At 34.5% G+C, this 23,838-nt stretch overlaps 3 protein-coding genes across 4 annotated transcripts in view; 2 read left to right on the top strand and 1 right to left on the bottom strand.

Annotated features, from left to right (window-relative positions):
• The first annotated feature begins 3,649 nt into the window (after positions 1-3,649).
• Positions 3,650-4,807, top strand: LOC117112434 (transcription intermediary factor 1-beta-like). The gene has a single exon (XM_033255516.1). It carries the CDS (start codon positions 3,650-3,652, stop codon positions 4,805-4,807), a length of 1,158 nt encoding a protein of 385 aa, XP_033111407.1.
• A 10,673-nt stretch (positions 4,808-15,480) lies between these two features.
• The window catches only part of LOC117112427 (tripartite motif-containing protein 2-like), a 14,478-nt gene continuing 6,120 nt past the window's right edge, over positions 15,481-23,838 (top strand). The window contains exons 1-2 of one of the 2 annotated variants that reach the window (XM_033255509.1): positions 15,481-15,544; positions 17,485-17,584. The gene's annotated coding sequence lies outside the window, so the exon portion shown is untranslated. The remainder of the gene's footprint in view (positions 15,545-17,484; positions 17,585-23,838) is intronic. The other variant, XM_033255510.1, reaches the window with a different exon arrangement.
• On the bottom strand, positions 21,914-23,115 carry LOC117112433. The gene is made up of 2 exons (XM_033255515.1): positions 23,060-23,115; positions 21,914-22,544 (listed from the first exon to the last, which is right to left on the bottom strand). Exons 1-2 carry the CDS (start codon positions 23,113-23,115, stop codon positions 21,914-21,916), a joined length of 687 nt encoding a protein of 228 aa, XP_033111406.1.

Here is a 23,838-nt window from a genome sequence, read left to right as displayed (position 1 = left end):
ACAGAAGAAATTAATGACACACATTATCAACTGAACCAAATTTCATCCTCCACATGAGAAAGGACTAAAAAATTTACAATGTTCCCAAATGCCTGGCGAGAATTTGCAAAGCTATCGATTAACAGAAATGGAATGCGGTGATACATTTGTTATGTAGGAATACACAAAAGCGACCTATACCTGTTTGTTAAAGACGCAACTCAAAGCTGTATTACACCACACTAAGATGCTTTGAAAATTTTCTGGCTTACAAATTTTCTTACTTAGAGGGGTACGTATTTGGGAGATACTTTACTGTTAATAGTATATGTTCATTTGAAAATTAATTTCCTTTAACCAAAGCCGATGAATGGCTTAACAATAAACTTGAAGTTGCCAGTTATATAAAATATAATTTTAGTTACATCAATAATAAATCAAGAACAATTTGATGTAAATGATAACTGTAATGATTTATAGTACTATATTAAGCACTGATTGCAAAAATTTCAGCAACTTTTATCCAATTAATAAGTTAACGACATGAACAGTTAAGAAGTTTCTATTAGTTGTAAAAAAATTTTTCTCTCAAGATGTTAATACCAAGAAAATTATATGTTTAGGATTCCCTACAACTATAATATTTCCCATAACTGCTACTGAAATATTTTTGGCTTATCTGATGGCTATTCAGAAAAATATGGACAAAGAATAACAAAAATAATTTACTATATAAAAAAAGTCATCAAAAAACATTTTACTTTTACTATTTTACAGAATGATAACTCTATGACATATTTAATTAATTCATAGAGTGTATTTATTCAAGTTTCATAAAAATCAAGCATTTATATATAATATAGGAACAAATAACAAGTTCATTTATTAACTCTTAATAAAAAATATTTTTTAATCAGTTTTTATTATTTTTGTTTTGATTTAGCAAATTTACATTATCATATAGCTTTTCATTACATTTATCTTCAAGTATACAAGTATTGGTAAATCATAAAATGATGTTTGTGTTATGTTATCACTATTGTGACTTTGTGAAATGTTGACTAGGTTGGGCTAACACCAATTATAACTTTCCTTCCTAATCAGAAAAAAAGAAATAGGCCGTCCAAAATGGAAGACAAATATTTTGTCGCGTAGCGCTAGCCAAGGGTCGAAGCCACGAGCGGGATTGGGTGGGTGGTAATTGCTAAAGGTAGACCAAGCCCAACTAGGCTAAGCCGAGCTGAGTAGCCCAAGCTGTCCAAGCTGTCATGGTAAAAATGGCCGTCATAAATAACTTTAGGCCGTCCAAAAGACGGCCGGGCGGCTTGCTGGCTAAGCCCTTGCCCCTAAATGATATTGCATCTGGGGGGTTTGCAGTACCCAGGAGGGCCAGAGATCCTAAAGAAACTATCCCCGTTGCAGTCGAGGGGAAGAGCTTTTGCTTCATAAACACATTTATGATTTTTATGCAATGGAATGAACAGTTTGCTTTATCAGGCATGGCTCGCTCAAAACATCGGCTTTGGTTAAAGGAAATTAATTTTCAAATGAACATATAGTATTAACAGTACAGTAACTCCCAGAACAGAGTTTGTAAGTAAGAAAATTCGTAATCCAGAGAATTTTCAAAGCATCTTAGTGTGGTGTAGTACAGCTCTGAGTCTTAAGACAAGAGGTACAGGTCGTTTTTGTTTTTGTGTATTCCACCTATTTTTTCTACGTAACCAATGATACAGGACTCTAGTCAAATAGTCAAAACTTGATATTGAGTTTTTGTTGGCTAACAGAAAAGATTTGTATTGTTGAAGTACAATGACAATGTTGCCTAAATTTTAGGTATTTGTCGCCCTCTACAGTACATTTTGTAATGCTGATCACACACATAAGATAAGCAACACAGCTACTGTAAATTTCATTTTTGCTGTGACTGGGGACACTTCAGTACCTAGAGATTCTAGTTTGAAGTAACAGTAGAAAGGGAAATTCAGGCAACTATTTTGATTATTAGGCCAAAAAAAAAATTGTTGTGTTGCCCTTAAAGATGTATTAATTGTCCCTTGCTAATGTCAAAATCTTAACAAATAATTTTGAAATAATCTTGATTATATTGCAATAGCTTACAAATTATTAACTTCTGTATAAAAATTATTGAATTTAAAAAATGTGTACCCTGATTTTGAAACAAAAAAATTATTTTAAAAAAATAAATAAAACACTTCAATCACTTTCGCACTAAACTGATGGGTAGACATTTTTTAAATTCACTAATTTCTGTGTTCAAGTTGATAACTTTTACTTCAAAATGGGCAAGTTAATTTCTAAAAATATTTTTATGATTTTTTGGTATTTAGCATGGAACATTATGTCTTTAAATGGGAAAAATTGTGATCAGTCGATCGGATTTTTTTATTTTTTTTATTTTTAGTAATACCTGAAATAGGATAAAATAAGTCTATACTAGAGGCCTTGGTAATTCTTTCAAATTTTGTGTTATATATTTAGAAAACTTTTAAATTACTGTACCTCATTGGTTGGTGTGCTAAAAATATGAATTTGCCTAATAAATAACATTTTTTGATTGCCAATCCCTAACATGGTCTACAATCACAATTTTGGGCCATAAAAACTCTCTCTAATACAATGGATTTTTCTCTGGTACTCTGACCGAGACTCTTGACAGCTCAGACTAATGATTTTGACTAAAGACGGATTCAATTGGCTAACAAAAATTATTATTAAACAATGTCATCTTGCTGGTTTTATTGATTTTGTTTTTTCGTCAAATTATATTTTGGACCATAACAAAAAATAGGGCCAGTATAACTTTGGAAGGGCCAGTATCATTTTTTTCTTACTGGCCCTGCTGGCCACTAAGGTTTTAAGGTTAATTTTCAGCCCTGGAAGTATGTAGAAGGTTAAAGTGGAACGAGAGTAAGGCTAAGAGCAAATTTTAAAAACTTGACCGGCACAAAAATGTGTGTAAACTTTAATTAAAGTATCAGTTAAATATGTTACTCACATAATATACCATATATTCCAATGTGGAAAGTCAAAAATTTCAATCTAGAAACTCGGGATGCGGTCTATTTTACACAGGTTATCTACCTATCTTACTTAAATTCCAAATAAAGAACAGCAGCAATTACTACATGACCTGCAGCTTGTCAGCTCTGTCTGTCTGTCTGTCTGTGTGTGTCTCTCTCTCTCGCTCCCCCTCTCTCTCTCTAAAATGACACTAGTATCCTACATTTTCTATAGTATTCAATCAATGGTTGTTTCAGTAAATATTTTCATGATATGCTTAATTGAAATGTAATATGGCCCTCCAACTGCATGCTTCTAAACAATAACAAAACAATGAGATCATGAAAACGCACATCGTTGCATGTGACATCCAGTCGGATCGCCGAGCTGGTGGTTCATACTATGAGTGAACAATAATGAGTGTTGTTCTTGTAGTGTTCCATCATAGCATAATGTGAGAAGTTTTCATCAACGACTGCATTTGAACTTCTGCCAAAATCAAGTGGCTCCCATCCAAATCACAAAACGCACAAGTCAAAAAACAATACAAAATACATCACATCCAATAGCAAGTATCTTGCCAATTACATAATGGAACTATATTTTATATACTAAGTATCTTTTTCATTCACAGATATATGTCATAATGGCTATGTTAAATGAGTCTGTAGAAAGTCTTGACGAGAACAAATTGGAGTGTAGCAGGTTTCAGGAAGTTACTGAAAATAAAAATAGTGACCAAATTCTCAAAGCAGATAAGATGAAATGTGTTTGTGAAAAAGATGAGCAAGCAACATTTTACTGTCAGGATTGCAGACTTTACTTGTGCTCTACATGTAGTGACTACCATACCAAATTCCCAGCGATGAAAGATCACAGGCCAAAGGAAGTTTCAAAAGTACTGCCATGCATGATTCATAATGAACATTTAGAGTTTTACTGCATTGAATGTAAAATTCCCGTATGTGAGGAGTGTACACAGACTGACCACAGAGACACCAGAGGGAAACACAAAGCAATAACAATTCAAGAAGCATTTCAAAATTTCCAAGAAAGTGCTAGCGACTTGGAAGAAAGAGCCAATGTCTTAACAGCCCAATTAAAAAAAGGTCTCAAAAAGGTTCATAACAATGTTAAAAAATTAGAAGAATGTAAAGACACCTGTTTGACACATATTGACAAGTCTGTGGAAGAACTGACAACTAAAATCAATGAGAAAGGAGATGAAATTAAAAATAAAGTAGAGACAATCTACAAAAAGAAAAAAAAGGTAAACAAAACGCAAATTGATGAATTGACAAAGAAAATATCTAATGTAGAAAAATCACTGAGTGATGTTAATCAGTTAATAAAGAGTGATAAAATTACAGCTATGAAATCAAGTAATATGGTATATAAAGCACTGAAAGAAAATCTTCTTGAATCACCTAGGGCAGAGCCAAATGACGATGGACAAATCCACTTCTTCAAAAACAGGTCTTTATTGCAAATTGAATATGATATTGGAAATGTAACAGAAACAATGGCCAATCATTTAGCATTAATAGGAGGAGATGTGACCCAAGGTCAGCCAATTGTTGTCAAAGTATGCAAAACCGATGAATATGAAATAGATGCTAACCATTTGAGTGCCACATGGAGACAGCCAACAGGAAAAACCATCATCACTCAAGTTGAAGAAGATGGCAATGGATATCTTGTTGTTACAGGAGAGTGCAAAAGTACAGGTGTTTGCACACTTGATGTGAGTATTGACGTTAAACCAATTAGGCAGTCACCAATGAGGAAGAGAAGGCAGGACTAGTACGTACAATTGAAATAAAAGAAAAAATTGTTTCAGATGTAGTTTTGTATGATTACGATCTCACGCTCGTTTCTTGTCGGACAAACTACATTTTCAAATACAATAGATCAGCAGAATATATTGATAAGGTTACATTTCCAGAAAGTGTAAAAGTTAACAGAATGTACAAAGTGAAAAACGGTATCATAGCATTTAGTGATTATGGTAATTTATGTATCACATTGATTAATATTAATGGTACAATAATCAAAACCATTGGTAAAGAAAAACTGATGAATCCCAAGGGTCTCCATGTAGATGAGTCTACTGTGTATGTAGCAGATTGGAACAATATCTGTGTGTTCAACATTGATAATGACCAGATGATCCGGAGTGTATAGCCAGAACGTAAAGTCCCTGACATTACTGTCACCAAAGGAGGGAATGTGATTGTATTATATGAACAGAATAATAAATTTAAATTTACAAATCAATGTATATTACAAGTACTTGACAATGAGTTTAGGTTTCTGAAAAACATTGTTGACGCAGAGGGTAAGTGGAAGCCACGTGGAGTTGCAGTGGATGCCGACGACCACATCATTATTTCTAGTAAACACAAACTGGAACTATTCAGTAATGATGGAAATTTCATTAAAAGAATTGATAAAGATGATGATGGAATCAAAAATCCCAGGGGATTATCCATCTCACATAATCCATGGAGAGTTGCAGTAGCAAACAAGGGAAATGCAACAATACAAATATACAATTATTAAACATATTGATAGCTCATGTGTTGATAGCTGCGTTGTGGATAACAATGTTGGTAACAAAGATAGTTGTAAACAAATATTGGTAACTGGGAAATTTTGATGCATAAAATATTGAAAGTTTATTGTATAAACTTTTGTAGCATAAAAAGTTGGGAGTACAAAAGCATGGTTAGAAATACTTTAGATTGCGACCTAAAACATGGTCGCAGGAAATTACTGATGTGTGTCATCAGTTGATTGCATTCTGGTCGTGGGCTTAATTTAACATTTAATTTACGATTTCAATTTAAATTATGATTTTAGTTTCTGCTTTCATTATAGTACCAGTTTAAACTGAGTGCAAAAGATGATTTAATGACTAGGTATTTTATTAAACGGAGCCAGAGGTATATTTTTTACTTTCTTTTCCGAAATCAGGAATTGGCAGTGGACAGGAAGTAGAAAGAAAGACAAAGGGGTCAAGCTGCATAAGCTATCAGGTTTCATAATTCGACATCAAATATATAGATATATAATGTTATTTATGTTGATGATGATTTTAGTTTTGACGTGCTGTATTACATTGCTTTTGTGATTGATGTATTAGGAACTCTATGATGCCTGTTGAAACTGTTAAATTTTTATTTTGTTTACATACATTACTACTAAATTATTGAGAATGTCCGTAACAACTGAGGTCAAATCCTTTAAAAGCTTTAAAATAGAGCGCTATAATAATTGTCGCTTCCATCAGCTCATTTTTCATTAAAAAATGTAAAAAGTTTAGTTTGTTTTTAATTTAGTTATTAATAATAATAACTATTTACTCTTCATAATTTTAAGAAAGTTTGATTTCTATTTCTATTGTTTCATTTTTCATTAAGACACGTATATAGCTTTTTCATCATTTTTTACTTTTATATTATGATTAACAACCACATTTAGTTATCTAATCAGAACATCAAGACTGACATACAGAAAGGAGGGGTGAATATAGTAGTTTAGTATTCCATAATTACCCAATCCAACAATTGATTATTGTATATCAAATTATTCCAATACATAATTTTTCTACAATTTGATAGTTTTTGCAAATATACCTAAAATTAGTATCAGTTCTCAGAACATACTAATTTATTTCTAGAAATATTGACCGGAATGTCGACCAGTCTGTGGTCACCATCAGTTCACTGCACTATAATGTTACTTATTTAAAATGCACTGAGTAGTTAGTTGCTTCATGGTGGAAATAAACTAATTCATCCACGGTTGAATCTATAGCATAATAATAAAAAGCCTGCTGGCTTATAGCAATCATGTATATTGTTTCTGATATTTTATCTGAAATTGAATTTATTTATTGCAAATATTCCCTATTAAAAGAGCCTTTGGGCTAAAACCACTGTATTATACAAAATAAAGTTTACAAGTTAAAAATTTTAAGCATCAAAAAGGCCCACAAAACAAAATGGAACAAATTATAGTTGTATGATCGAACCTGAGTGACTAGCTTATATATGTTGTTGATGGGCTATGCCTTATACTTTTATAAACATCAGTCGTTCCTAAAATTAAGCACTCTTTCTATCATTTACCTATTTGTTTATATTTATATGTTCAATGCTCTGCAGCATACATTTAAGTATGTAAAGTCAACCTTGTATATTCTTGTTGTATACTGCCATTAAAAATAACTGCGGCTAGCTCGCTAACTGCGGCTAAAAATGGAAATCCGAAAGTGTTTACTACTCGACTCGGAGCATATATCAGTTACATTTTATCAGGCATACTGTATATACAGTGGTTAATATTTGTACTGTGATGTGGGATATAATATGTTTGTACTGTGATGTTGGATATGTATGCCCATGATTACTTTTTAATTTTGCTTTGTATTTAAGTTGTTTATACCCGAATACTTTGTTGTATTAATGTAATGTAATTGATTTTAAATTTAAGGTAATTTAGACTTCAAGGTTTTTACTATTGTTTTGTATGTAATTGTACTTTTAAGCTTTCTTCTGGTTCATGAACACTATTGTAAGTTTTTGATTTATAGGTAAGATTCCATTTCCTCAGCTGATGTATATTTAATGTCTGACGTTCAGAAAGGAGGGGGTGGGTGTAACCCAGGTCCGTTAGTGGCCATAAAGGTGTCCTCCATAGATAATTAACCTAGATACTTTAGTCTGAACATTCAACTTTGTAATCTGTCAAACCTAAGAGTTATGGTCAACGCATATCATGAACTCACTGGGGTCACACAGGTACTGCTAGACACAAGTTACCAAATATTCATCATAATCATCATCTGAATTATCGAATATACTATAATAGTGAGTCCCTTGATTAGTAGACAGTGAGCTCTAATCAAGCATTCAGAGAGAGTAGTTATCAACAGCTTGAGTTCTTGTACATAGTGTATATAGTTTTAATAAAGTTTGTTGTGTTCTTCAATTGAACCTGTTGTCCCACAGTGTTTATTACTCGACTCGAAGCATATGTTGTACATACATACATATATCTATATATATATAATGATATGATAGAGATAAACTATTTAAACCATCTAAACCATTTTGTGGTAATGCTGGAAATATATATAAATTTTAAATGTTAAAGAAGAGGAACCTGCAAGTGTCAAAAATTTCAAAGTAAAAATCATTATTTATTTTGAAACTTAGTGTTAACATTTTGGTAAATTTTGTTTCTTTTTACATTTTTGACCTCAACCTTTTGACCAACTTTTTCTAAGACACCCCTCATATTAATAGGTCATATATTTTTAATTTCACACACTAGGATATCTAATTGTGTGAAAAGTATTAAAATAATCAAGATGATCTATTATAGACTTCAGAAATGTAGTTTAAGGCATATATGAGATATATATGGCATAGGGATGGGCTGTGCAAGTCGCTTGTGTCCTTGGGCAAGGCACTTTATCTATGTTTGTCTCTCTACCAGGAGTATAAATGGGTACCTGGTAGGATGTTGCGGCATTGAATGTTTTGTGCGCTAAAGAAGTAGCGAACAACTGGGGATACTCACCAGGGAGCAGAGAAGGTTGCACTTGTGTGCTGGTTTGCCATTGTACGTTATCCAGTGACCAGGCGAGGTCGTCGGATCAAAAAGAAAATAATTTTTCAACAATGGCGTCTGTCATCACCCACCCCCCGCCACAGAGTTCTGTACCCCCAGCAGTTGTGGTGCAAACACCCCCACCCCGCTGTCCGACGCCACGATGATGTCATCGGATCACAGAGTCAAGAATTCTTTACTCCATGGTCAAGTCAAAACAAAAAAAAATAATTTGCCTATCCAAAACGTTACTTCGAATGGAGGTTCTAGTTGCCCACTTTTGGACCGCACCCCGTTGGACACCTTGTCAGCAAATTCCTGGAGCCACCGCTTCCCCCGAGGGCCAAGGCTATAATAATAGAATAATTCTAGGCCCTATTCGCATCAAACACTCGTCGGGCCAGTCGGACCAAGCAAGGCCACACTTGACACAGAATGTATACCTCCTCCTAGACCAAAAGTAAAATGTACGTAGGCATAACCAGCTCTTATTACAACCAGGTTTAATAATTACTGAATAAAAATGGATTTGTAATCATTGAGCAATGTGGGTGATATACTTTATAAATAACACAAATGGGTTGTTTATTTAATATGCAGATGATATTATGTTGAACTAGGACGGCCCGTTCTCCCCTAGACACCAGTGTTGAATAGTTTATTACATCTCTTTGTTCGTGGTATGCATAGATATTATCTTTACCGAGTAAGACTTTTGACAATCTTTAAGCATGGGAAATAATTTTGAATCGCCTCCAGAGACTGCACAATTAGTTGACATAACATTGTCTGTAAAGAATGAACATTGCTGTGAATGGACCATATTTGCTAGCTCACTTTTGAATATAAAACACAAATGAGTTGTTATTTTTTGCAGATGATGTTTGTCGAACTAGATGGCATTCTCTGGAGGGAATTCAAAATAGGCAATTGGGCCCTGTTCTCCCCTAGCTACGCCTGTGTCGAGTAGTTTACATTTGCTAGCACATTGTTGTAAATAGAAAAAATGATGGGTGAAAAAACACAGCCCTGTATTTAAACTCCTTCTGTCACTCAAAGAAATCAGTATCTAATGTCCCAAACTCAACCATACTTTTAACATTTTCATACAAGCTATTTACGGTCATCCACACTTAATCTCTATACCTACCTCTAAGTAGAACACAGTAATCAATAATTACTCTTCTAAAAAACCTAAATATAATTAAAGGCCCCACTGACCGTTTTACTTTAAAAAATATTATGTTGGAAAATATTCTTAATTATTATTTTTAGGCCTATTTATGAATGGGCCCCTAATAGCCCTGAACCCCGGTGCTTTGCACTGCCCATCCCTATGCCACTGACCGACAAGCTGCTGACTGGCACCTTTAATGCTTATTGTAAACATTACAAATATAGACTAAATTAAAACGCAGAATACCTCGCTCTAAAATCAAGGACTTTTATAACTGTAAACACCCTATTCATTATACAAGTCCCAATGGTTACGTTAATTGTTAATTATTGATAGCATTGCACTGGATAGGGACAAAACATGCCCCATCATAGAGGACGGGAAATGCCCTGGCGTCCGACGTCACGAGGTCGTTGGATCAAAATGAAAATAATTTTCCCACAATGGCGTCTGTCATCACCCACCTCTCCCCCCCCCCGCCACAGAGTTCAGTATCCCCAGCAGTTGTGGTCCCAGCACCCCCACCCTGTCGAACGACGCCACAATGACGTCATCGGATCAGGGAGTAAAGAATTCTTTACTCCATGGTCGGGTCAAAACAAAAAACAATTATTTGCCTATCTAAAATGTTACTTCGCATGGAGGTTCTAGTTGCCCACTTTTGGACCCCACCCCGTCGGACACCTTGTCAGCAAATTCCTGGAGCCACCGCTTCCCCCGAGGGCCAAGGCTATAATAATAGAATAATTCTAGGCCCTATTCGCATCAAACACTCGTTGGGCCAGTCGGACCAAGCAAGGCCACACTTGACACAGAATGTATACCTCCTCCTAGGCTATAAATAAAATGTATGTAGGCATAACCAGCTTTTATTTATACAGTACATCGAAGTTTAATAATTACTGAATAAAAATGGATTTGTATTGGATACCTACAGTGTTAAAAATGTATAGTCTCTTGAAAATGACAAAAAAATCATAAAAATAATTTTGAAATAACTTGCTCATTTTGCAGTAACATAAATTATGAACTTACTGAAAAATATTGAATTTAAAAAATGTGTACCCTGATTTTTAAACTGGATAATTATAATAAAGACAATAAAACACTTCCGGTGACTGGAAGTGTTTCTATCATTTTTCGCTGTAAAATGATGGGTAAACATTTTTTAAATACACTAATTTTTATGTTCAATTTGATAAATTTTATGTTCCTTCAAAAAGGGCGAGTGCCTTATTGCTAGTAGGTGGGTGGGGGTTGTTGGGAGCCGTCAAATTCCCATGGTGGTGTAGGCAATCCCGAAAGCTCCGACGTTTGAAATTTTCAGGAGTCGTATTTTGAATTTAAAGAATGAAAATTCTATGACTAGGTACTAATAATACTCTCTGATGACACACTTGTTTATTAGTGGCACTCGTGAGAACTGTGGAGCATTCAAATACATACACTAAATACGGTAACAAAATACATTGAAATACAGTAAAATACACACTTCACATTAAAATACAATGAAATACATTTAAAAATAACAGACCCTAACATATTAAAATACAGTACAAGACAATAAAAGAGAGATAGTTAATATTATACAAAAGTACGATTCATTCATTAAAATACCTAAAACATTCAGAAATTTCCTTATAATTTAGAAGAACTTAATATAGTTAAAAGAGTTAAGGTTCATCATTCGCATTTGCTAAAAATTTCACTTCTTGTTTCCGTTGCCCTCTTTAATTATGTCCTACAGGAAATAATTATCGAGTAGCAATGTGGGGTATATATTTTACATATAAAATTAAAACTACAAATGGGTTGTTTATTTATTTTGCAGACGATATTATGTCGAACTTAGGATGGCAGTCTCTGGAGGAAATTCAAAATTGCCAATGGGGCCCGTTTTCCCCTAGCTACGCCAGTGTTGAGTATATATTACATCTCTATGTTCGTGGTATGCAAAGATATTATCTTTAATGAATAAGACTTTTGACAATCTTTAGACATGGGAAATTTTGAATCGCCTCTAGAGACTGCAATCCTAGACACAACATTGTCTGCAAAGAATAAACACTGCTGTGAATAGAGCATTATTTGCTAGCTCAATTTTGTATATAAAATACAAATGGGTTGTTATTCTTTGCAGATGATGTTTGTCGAAATAGAAAATGGGCCACATTCTCCCCTAGCTAAACCAGTGTCAAGTAGTTTATGACATCTCTATGTTTGTGGTACGCATACAGTAGATATTATCTTTGCAATCAAGACTTTTGACAAACTTTAGACGTTGGCAATTTTGAATTGCCTCCAGAAACTGCAAACCTATAACGATGTTTGTCGAACTAGGATGGCAGTCTCTGGAGGAAATTTAAAATTGCCAGCGTGGTCCATTCTCTCCTAGCTATGCCAATTTTGAGTAGTTTACATTTGCTAGGTTATTGTTGTAAATAGAAAAATAGCTCGCAGTGGGAGCGTGCCTAATGCCTTATACATGAGTTTTTGTTTTTTAAATTTTATCTTATGTTCTTCAATATGCAAATGTGTGTATTATTGTAGTGTATCTGGATTTTTCATGAAAATTTTCTTTCATAACAATATTCTGGCGAACGTGTGCCGCGTACCTATAATGCGTGTTCGAGTTTCGAACGCAATTTTGTTCGAGTTCCGAATGCTATTCGATTGTCAATAGAGTGCCCCCTACCTCGTGGTAATAGTACCCATCATGCCTAAACCGGATTTACTCTTTTCCGCCATCTTTAATTGCTACATCATGACATAGTGTCTACACCCCCGCCGGGGGCAGTAGACACAAAAATGATGGGTGAAAAAACACAGCCCTGTATAACTCCTTCTGTCACTCAAAGAAATCAGTATCTAATGTCCAAAACTCAACCATACTTTTAACATTTTTATACAAGCTATTTAAGGTCATCCACACTTAACCTCTATACCTACCTCTAGGTAGAACACAGTAATCAATAATTACTCTTCTAAAAACCTAAATGTAATTAAGGGGCCCGCTGGCCATTTTACTTTAAAAAAATATTAATTTGGAAAATATTTTTTATTATTATTTTTAGGTCTATTTATAAATGGGCCACTAATAGCCCTGGGCCCTGGTACTTTGCACTGGCTGCACTGCCCATCCCTACGCCGATCAGCACCTTGAATGCTTCAGTCATTATACACGTCCCCATGGTACGTTAATTGTTAATTACTGTAGCCTTGCACTGGATAGGGACAAAACATGCCCCATCGTTATAATATATCTATGAATAAAGCAACGCTCCCAGCAATGTTTCACTAAAATAAGAGACAAACAACCCAGTTTGTTTTGTAAATAATACAAAAGAGCAATGTATAATACAAGTACTTGATCTTGTTGGGATCAACAAGTCTTTATAGAAGCGGTTGGCACATCGGTTTTGGCTTGGACTCCTAACCTTGAGGTCAGGTGTTCGAAGCTCTCGCTGTGCAATTCGCTTGTGTCCTTGGGTAAGGCACTTTATCTACGTTTGTCTCTCTCTACCCAGGAGTATAAATGGGTACCTGGTAGGATGTTATGGCATTGAATGTTCTAGTTTAGCAAATGACTAGGTATACTCCCCAGGGAGCAGAGAAGTTTGCACTTTGTGCTAGTATGCCATTGTATGTCATCCAGTGACCAGGGGTAATAACGCTCAGCACCTTTGATCATTCGTTGCAATTGGCGCTATATAAATATTTGGGTATTATTTATGATGATTCAATAACACATTTGATGGTAATTATGTGTTGCACTTCCACTTTTACAGTGAATTTAAGGGGTGATTATTCAGGAATACAATTCCATTTTCACCCAAAAAAATAAATGCCAACCCTCGAAATAAAAGACCCACCCCTTCTAATGAATAAATGCCCTGGGGCGTTTATTCAAATAAATACAGTGACACTAACATATGCTAAACGATTTACAAGCAGCATGTCAACTTGGAGAAACTGATACATACATTGGAGTATAGTACATGTTTTATGTAATCTTAATGACATGAGATGAAAGGAAATAGTCTTACAAGCTATATAAAATATTCTATTGGTATTCTTGACAATTTTTAAGAAATACATTATAGTTACCAATGGCAACATGAATCCTCAAGGTTCCATGAAGCACATCATGCTTTACCTTCTCAGATGGTCTCTAATTGCACACTTCCTACACAATTTTAGAACTAGAAAATGGAAGTTTGTTTTACAAACTTATTTTTTTGTTCTATTCAGTCAAGCTCAGTGTGAACACACGTCGTGCGCTTTTATGCGGGCGTGTACTCTTTTGTTTGAATTGGTAGTTAGCGGCGCTTGTTTTTGGTAAAACGCATTGCATTCTTCCTCAATCATTGTTTCAGGTGGTAATCTTCTTTTTTCATCGTTACTTATGTGTCAGGTAGGGGGATTTTTTAGTCGCCAACCTTGCATTATAACATCCCTGTTCCTATTTTGGGGTTATTATGTGCGGTGTTACATCTTTTAGTAGAACTACAACCAGGCCACTCCATTATTGCCAAACATCATTTACTTTAGAACGTTTTGCCGTATGGACACAAAAAAGCTCCTTTTACACAGCGCAATAAAAGCACAGCTTCCCCACGGTGTGATTTTTCTTCGAGAAATCAATCAAACTTACTAATATTGTGGTAACTAGCATAAATTAACTTGATATTGAAATATTAATTATGCACTTGAGCAATTAGTATATTCACACACATACCAAAAACAGTAGACTTATTATCATCTTGTATTGTGCAATGTTTGAAACCACTTTACCAAGCTTCAGTTATAGTGGTAACAAAACTACCAACGACAGTGACAATGACGACATGAATAACAACACAGGCCAAAACAATAGCCTTCCCAGAGCTTCGTTCCTTTTTAGAAGTTAATTAAATAAATGGATTTTATACTTATGATGGAAGAGGATTGGTCAAATTTGCTACAGTACACACAATATCTGAAAAATGTCAGCACCTCAAGGTCCAAAATTATTTGTTGTGTAAAAACTTTTAGAGATGCAACATTGACAGTATTGTTTTTTATTTTGCTTTTTCACTGGCAAATTTTAATTACTCTGTCTCCATTAATCCGTACAAACCTTGTTTCAATAAATAATATTTTTTGCAATCAGTACACCAGTGCTTTACAGTACTATAAATCATTACAATTGAATTATGCTTGATTTGTTATTGATGAAACTAAAATTATATTTTATATAACTTGCAACTTCAAGTTTATTGTTAAGTCATTCATCGGCTTTGATTAAAGGAAATTAATTTTCAAATGAACATATAGTATTAACAGTACAGTAACTCCCAGAACAGAGTTTGTAAGTAAGAAAATTCGTAATCCAGAGAATTTTCAAAGCATCTTAGTGTGGTGTAGTACAGCTCTGAGTCTTAAGACAAGAGGTACAGGTCGTTTTTGTTTTTGTGTATTCCACCTATTTTTTCTACGTAACCAATGATACAGGACTCTAGTCAAATAGTCAAAACTTGATATTGAGTTTTTGTTGGCTAACAGAAAAGATTTGTATTGTTGAAGTACAATGACAATGTTGTCTAAATTTTAAGTATTTGTCGCCCTCTACAGTACATTTTGTAATGCTGCTCACACACATAAGATAAGCAACACAGCTACTGTAAATTTCATTTTTGCAGTGACTGGGGACACTTCAGTACCTACAGACTCTAGTTTGAAGTAACAGTAGAAAGGCAAATTCAGGTAACTATTTTAATTATTACTGTAGGTCAAAAAAAAAATTGTTATGTTGCCCTTAAATGGGAAAAAATGTGACCATCGGTAAGTCGGTCAGATTTTTTTTTTTTTTTTTTCCTTATTTTTAGTAATACCTGAAACAGGATAGGCTTCAAACTGCAGTACCTATTATGAAAATCCTAGGCCTAAGGCTTGCCAAACAAAAATTATTCAAAGTAATGATGGAATAAACACTAACCAAGTGTATATTGAAATATTTAATTCATTAAAATAAATCAGTTTAAAGAGAGATATATTTGGCTTTGAAACGTAAAGTAATTTGTATATCCGCCACACGATCACGCATAGGTAGGTCTAGAAAAACCATACTATGGCTATGAAAATTTTCCAAACAAGTGCCAAAAATATATATATTTTGTTATGAGAAAAAAAAATATATATATTTTGTTCATGGTTGGCCTAAAACTGTAACAGGGCCTAAAATGTCTAGCTATGTACCAGCTTTAAAGCGATGGCTAGACTTAAGCCTGTTTTTATTTATTGTCCAATATACCGTAAAGTAATGCACAAGCAACCACAAGTTGTACAGTAGTAAAGAATAGGCTAGGCCTAGATTTGGTCGTGGCTTGAACGCTTGGTGCGAGAGATCCGATGTTGCGTGCATACATCGTTGTCGCCGTCACGTTCGGTTCTCAAAATTATGCCTCCTATTTGATTTTTCATGCATTTATGGCCCGATTTTGGTAAAAATACATGTTTGTTTTAGATTTTATGTTCTAAATGTTAATTTTGGAAGTGGTATTTCTCAAATTTGTACTTGAGTAAAAGGAAGACCTTTGAACAAAATTTTTTTTTAATGATTTTTTTTTTTTTTTAATTTTTTGTCAGTCGCGGAGGGCAACACAACATACTTTTTTTTTGGTCCTTATATCTTGTAACAGATCTACTGTAAATGTATAAACGGTCTTTATTATTATCTATAAAATCATGCAATATAGCAGCCGAAGCTAGATTACTAAAAAAATTTTAACTTTTATAAACACATAAGTTTAGCTTATTACACATATTTACTCTAATAAGGTATCCTGCTAAAACTGCATTTTTTGATAACATTTTTATAACCATTTATCTTTAAGAATACGAGTATCGGTAAAACAATAAAAACAATGGTGATTTAATAAACCTAAATAGATTGAATTATTAAGGCAGAAAGAAGCATCTAGGTTTTTCAGTTAGTTTGTTTACCAGTCTCTCTCAAATGACATACAGAATTGTCTCATTGACTCATACATCTGTTGTAAAATAATTTTATGTCATTAATAGAGGGATTTGGGGATGATTATTTACAGGTGGTCACGTGACCTAACTTGGGTATACATGAAAAACACTACAGTGCGATAGCATAGGAAAGGATAATGTTATGGTTGTGAAAACAACCACCCACTGTCGACGTGAGATGTAAATGGCTAGGAAAGGTGGTACGATTGTTCAAAATAGTGTTTATTTACTTATCCTAGCATTCTCCTTGGATTGTATGCTGTGAAATTTAAGTGACCCTCCATAAACCTATAGCTGGCCCTAGCATCGCAGCGTAGTTTGCGGGTCGAAGACCATCATGCCATACATGTGCAGGGGTCTAGCCCTAACATTTGTCAAAAAAATCTCAATGTTGGCAGCCACTATTCTTTACAGAATTAGCAAACCATTAAAGCAAAATTCTTAAGTTTAATTTCCAATCAATTTGCTATAGTTTACTGGGAATTATGATGATCTTTACAGCAATAACAAGAAACGACCGCCATAACAATCTCCATTTAAAACACCGCTGTGCTAGTCGACTGTTTATATCCAACAACAATGCCTATCGCTAAATCCCTCTATTACTATTAACAAAACTCTCTAAATTTTAGGTATTTGCCACTCTCTACATTTTGTAAATTTTTCAGTTGATCACACAACAACTCTAAACTCCATTTTTGCCGTGACTGGGCACATTTCAGTACCAGCAGACTTTAGCTCGAAGTACAGTTAGACAGAGAAATTCAGGTAACTATTTGAATTATTACGATTTCGTAGTATTAATAGGTCCATTATAATCAATAGTGTCTGGTAAGTAATGACAGGCGCCTAAACTGAATAAATTATTCCAAGCAAACTCCACAGGGAAATACTGTATTATATGATCTACAAATTTATATAAGATAAACTGAATATGACATACTAATTCATTACCACTGTTGATTATTGCACTAATATTACTTAAATATTGATAACTAATATAAATACATTATAATTATAAAGGAAATTTTTTCCTTCACGCAAGGCAAGCCAACTAGATGGCAAATAATACAAAACTCAATCTAGATAAAGTATAGATAATTACAATAAGTGATGGTACTGTAAACCATTTTGGTGTTCTAATGGCAAAAGATATGGCACGTTCAGACGAGTCAGAAGTAAGCTTTACAGTAACAGTTTACTTGTCGTAAGCCCTAGGTAGTCCACTCTTTGTATTAGGTCACTAGAATGTTACTACAGACAATTTACTCCTGAGAGTCTTAGAAGTAAGTGTGCTACTTCCGCATACACAAGAAAGATAAGGAATATGCGATCAGAGTAGTGCCGTGTAAATGCACTTTCTTCTGAGCTCGCAAGTAAATACGACCTTTATTGTGACCTCAAAATTTTTCAAAAGATAAATACCTACAAATGAGTGCCAAAATAACATTTAATGTGATGCGTAAACTAAGTTATAAACATGATGTTTTCATAATTGTTTACAATTTCAAGAAATTGTGTGCAAATAACCTGTCGAGAGACAAGGAAATTGGTGATTATCACTTCCGTTTGTCGTAACTTTCCTTCAGGTGGAAAGCCGTTTGAGCATAACTTATATCTATCAACTACCTATTGAAACAATGATGGTACTTAACATGAAGTTAAGATTGTCTAGACTGATTTGAATTGGCCTAAAAAAAATTGGCCTAAAAAAAAAAAGAGACAAAAAAAAAGTAAAATAAAAATTAAAAAATTAAAAAATAACAGAAAAAAAAAGCTAATACTTCATCAATATACAATTTTCAACAGAAGTTATATGCTCTTATATTTTTTAATTACATTTTTATGCTTTTGCTATACTTCAGACTAACATGAACAATTTAAATTTGTCTATGTTAATATTTAAATCAAAGTTGATGTAAACAAATAGGTAATTGAAACAGTTCTTAAATATAAAATAAACAAAAACAATGTTATGATCATATCAAGAATAGCCCTTCAAGGAAATGTTCCTTATCAGTTGTCTGAAAAAATGCTTCTGGAGGAATTCCAACCAGCAACCTTTAGCTTTCATCCATAGTTCCTATATTTGACTACTATTTCTATCACTTACCAATTAGTTTACATGTAAACATAAATATATATGCAAGCATAATATGAAATTCGAATTTAATGTATAGCACACATGACCAACTACACATGCATGTATGTATGTATTTATGACCAAAAAAGATGGCTTAAATGCTTTGATTGAAGAATTATAAGAGTCTGCACCACCCTAAACTTGTATGATTATTTTATTTTACCTTTCATTTCTGTCACTGTGAATTATTAAAAATATGTTTTGGTTCAATAAAAGTCAAAACTATGTTTGTGTTTGTATACATGTATCTATGTACATACAAGAAAATGTATGCCTCATGGCCCTAATTTTGGATTACCGTATATTCCGGTGTATAAACCGCACATGTGTATAAGCTGCACCCCAAATTAGGACGCGAAATATCACAATTTTTTGTCACCTGTGCATAAGCCGCACCGATTTTTAAGCTCCAAACCGTTCCCATAATGTTAAGTTTTTAATTATTTTGAAACATTGTCATTATTTACAAATGTTGTTCACATAAAGAAATTTCATCTTTTTGGGCCGATTATTAAACAAAAACTGGAAATGCTTGTAAACTTCTGGCTACTGCAATGAAACAACATATTCTTGCTCTAGGCAGCTCTAGGGAAATCCACATTTCTTGCTAGACGGTCGTGCTGCGTTAAATTTTCAACATCAGTTTAGTTTAAGTTTAATAAAATCTAATAAAATAAAATACTTATTGAGTATATTTATCTATTTTAATTAATCATTCTATTATTGTGGGGAGTAACAGTCGGTATTAAGCTAAAAAAACAGAAAAAACAAAAAAAACAAAAACAGAACCTAACCTAGACAGGTGGCGCCTGATTTTCGCCATGGCTCACGATCTGAAATTATTGGGAGTAGGTTAATGACTGGTGTATAGGCCACACCCCAAATTTTGGGGGGGGGGGGGGAAATATTTATGTATTAGGGCCTGGGCAAACGCCACCAGATCATTCATGCGTATGATTTCCCACATCAAAGTTGGTGTGGGATATCGCATGCAAGACTGATTTTGTAAATCATGTGACTGGCTTATTTCTTGCATGTTAATTAATCTTGGTACATTTTCAAAATTCAAGATGCGGATGTCTCGACCAGGACTAAGCTAGACCAGATCCCTTCTGCCTACCTACTTCAATAGAGGGATTCGGTGATGGGCGTCACATGACCTAACTTTGGTGTTAGATATAAACAATCGACTGGCACAGCAATGTTTTACATGCAGATTGATATGGCAGTCGTCCCTTGTTATTGCTGTAAAGATCATCCTAATTCCCAGTAAACTATACCAAATTGATTGGAATTTTGCCTTACTGTTTGCTAATGCTGTAAAAAAATACTGGCCGCGAACGTTGAGATTTTTCAACAAATGTTAGGCCTAGGCCGCACATTTATTGCATGGTTAGGTATGCATGATGGTCTTCAACCTGCAAACTACGCTGCGATGTTAGGGCCAGCTAAGGTTTATGAAGGATCACTTAAAATTCAAAGCATACAATCCAAGGAGAATGCTAGGATAAGTAAATAAACACTATTTTATTGCCTTTCCTAGCCATTTACTTCTCACATTAACAGTGGGTGGTTGTTTTCGCAACCATAACAATGTCTTTTCCTATGCCATCGCACTGTAATGTTTTTCATGTATACCCAAGTTAGGTCACGTGACCACCTGTAAACAATCATCGCCGAATCCCTCTATTAACTCTTTGACTGCCAGGCCATTTTAGTGATAGCAATGCTCTCTGCCAGACATTTTAGCCTATATGACCAATTTTCCAGTTCACATTGAGAACACATGTATATACAAATATGGAATATTCTTTACACCAAAATAAAGAGTAATTCATGAGCTTTCAAATGATATACATTTTATTCATACAATAAACTATTGCAACACAATTTTGAATAGTATTTCATTTCATTTATTTATTTTCCAAATTATAACAAATAACACAAACCTAGCACTATTCTGGCGGATTGTCAAAAAACAAACAAATTCACTATGTAAAGACTCTCCAACAAACTGGGTTAATTAAAATAAAAAGCAGACAAATAAACACATAACTTATTGCAATTTCACTCTTTTCAGGCAATAAAGCTGAGAAAACAGCATTTTTAGTTTCACAACTCCTAACCACTAAAAATCAACAACTAAACACAATAATCAGACTTTTTATCCCCTTTAGTGTATTAGTTATTTATACATACATGGATCTAACATAATAAAATTATAAATCCCATGCATAGATGAGGTCCACTGAGCCCCTGGGGTAGGGTTGGCTACCCCCCACTCTCAAAACAACTAAAGGTGTGAATATTGCCTATTTTCATTGCTTTGTTAGATAAACACATATTGATAAACATGAAATATAAAAAAAACTGGTGTAATTGCACACGACTTTGTACACATACCCACCACTGAGCCCTGGGGTAGGGTTGGCTACCCCCACCCTCACCCTCGTCCAAACAACTAAAAGTGTGAATATTGCCTATTGTCATTGCTTTGTTAGATATATACATATTAGTATTGCTTAAAGGTTTGCATGGCGAAGAAATAATATATATTGAAGCTTGCGGTACACCACGTAAGTAGTTCTGAAAAGAACTGTTGTTGTTGAGAAAGTCTCGACATTTCGATTGAGATGCTTCAATCGTCTTCAGGAGAATAATATCTGCAGACACTCCAAACAGGGAAATACTTATATGTTTGGGTAGAGAGGCTGGATGGTGGTAAAATGACCAATGGGTGAAAGGCTAAAACACAAGCTGGATGGTGATTGGATGGATAAACTGACCAATGAGAAGACTGCTAGTGAGAGGCTAAATCAAAAGCCATCGTTCACAAAAACAAAACAAAAGGGTGGGAACGCCTAAACAAAGGCATGGTTCCAGGGCAGGAAAGTGGGTGGGAACGACCAAAAACAAAGGCACAGTTCCAGAAGGCGGGAAATGGTGGGGCTTCGCTAGGTCCGATTAAACATGGACAGCCAAATATCACTAATGACAAATCCAATGTCTTGATGTACAGTATTGTGTTTGTGAATTTCGATGGCTTCTCTAGTCCTTCTGGAGTGCCAAGATGGTACGGTGGCTATTAGTTCGGCTTTGTCCCAATGTACACGGTGTTGTTGACTGTGGGAATGCATGACTATAGAAGATTTTTCTTGTTCCCCTCTCCTGGCATGGCCTTGGTGTTCCTTGAGCCTAGTGCGGAGATCTCGTCCTGTTTCACCAATGTAAACCTTCCCACATTTGCACGGGATCCGATAAACTCCTGGTTGACTCTGTGCTGGTGGTTTGTCCTTGTGTGTTTGTAGAGTTCGGGATAGTTTGTTGGGTGCGCTATGAAACACTTTGACATCGGCTTGTAATAGAATGCGTTGAATGCGGTGTGAAAGCTGTCCCAAATATGGTAAACACACAGACTTTCTTGATTCTGCATTATCTAGCCTATTGCTGGGTCTGGGTGTAGCAATGTCTCTCGTGTGATAACCATTAAGTTTAAGGGCTGCCTTAATATGTTGCACTTCTTTCCGGATGGAGTTGTGGTCGCTGATGCAATGCTTTTCTGATGAGTGTGTTACAAACTCCCTTCTTGGTGTACGGATGGTGAAACGATATACATATTGATAAAAATGAAATATAAAGACACTGATGTAATTGCACACGACCTTGTACACATACCCACCACTGAGCCCTGGGGTAGAGTTGGCTACCCCCTCCCCAAACAACTAAAAATTTGACTGAATATTACATATTTTCATTGCTAGGCCTAAGTCTAGGCCTACACACGCTACTATTTAGGTCTAGGCCTGCCGACTTCACTAATGCAGTCAGTACTTTTATATATTTCTGTAAATCTGTACTCAATATATTACATAAAATATTGTATCACTTTAGACATATGCAAGGTTTGGGCTAAGAATGGGCTAAATTACCGAAGAAGGCTAGGCCTAGCTAACATAACGCGCATCGGCCACCAAGCCTGACTGTTGTGCACATGTTATTGTTGACGGACAGCCTCAACAAATATCAATCAAAACTCTTGTTTTATCTCGTTTATTGGTAAATGTACAAGAAAATAAAAACACAATAAGACATGTACATACATTTTGTAGAGGGCGCCTTCGAATCGAATAACACGTACTGAATTTTGTCTATACATTGCTGTAAAATTTTCTTTAAATATCCTGTTTAATCTCTGCCATCGGCCTTTATTAACGTAAAGTACTGTCTTATTGTAACTTTTTCATACGAAGTATTTTGTTACATATACCACATTTGGCGAGTTTTGAGGCTATTATGGGGCCACCCATACAGCCGATGGAGTTGAGGGGAAAGGGCAAGGCTAAGCCCTGTCTCTTATACACATCTAGATGTGTATAAGAGACAGGACATACACAGTGCCTACATAGGCAAAAAGACTAATATATAATAATAATAATAATAAATAATAATAATAATAATAATAATAATAATAATTTTATTATTATTATTATTATTATTATCATTATTATTATTATTATTAGGCAAAGTGCCAAACCAACCAACCGTGCTAAAATGTCTAGCGTCCTCACTACCTATATTGGCCAACATATTTTGCATTTGCAACATTATCCAAATAAATATCAGTGGCGTATCTGGGGATTATTGAGCCCTCCCCTTCAGAGGTTTAAAAAAAAATAAAAAGTGGCACTTTTTAAATGTTAAATCAAGAAATATTTCCTATAAAAAAATTCTGCAACTTCTGTAGCTTATTTAATTTGTGTATACAGCTACTTCTAAATTTATCCTATGTGTAAATTTTGTTATCGTATTTAAGTTAGCTGTTTAAATAAATAAATCTGTAACGGTATTTTCCTATAGATCAATAAATATAGCCCTATGC

The sequence above is a fragment of the Anneissia japonica genome, unplaced genomic scaffold (assembly GCF_011630105.1).
Source record: "Anneissia japonica isolate Jap-2015-1 unplaced genomic scaffold, ASM1163010v1 scaffold562_len126453_cov116, whole genome shotgun sequence".
NCBI classification, from domain to species: Eukaryota; Metazoa; Echinodermata; class Crinoidea; order Comatulida; family Comatulidae; genus Anneissia; species Anneissia japonica.
The sequence above is the reverse complement of the archived record's forward strand: the minus strand, read 5'-3'. Positions and strand labels throughout refer to the sequence as shown.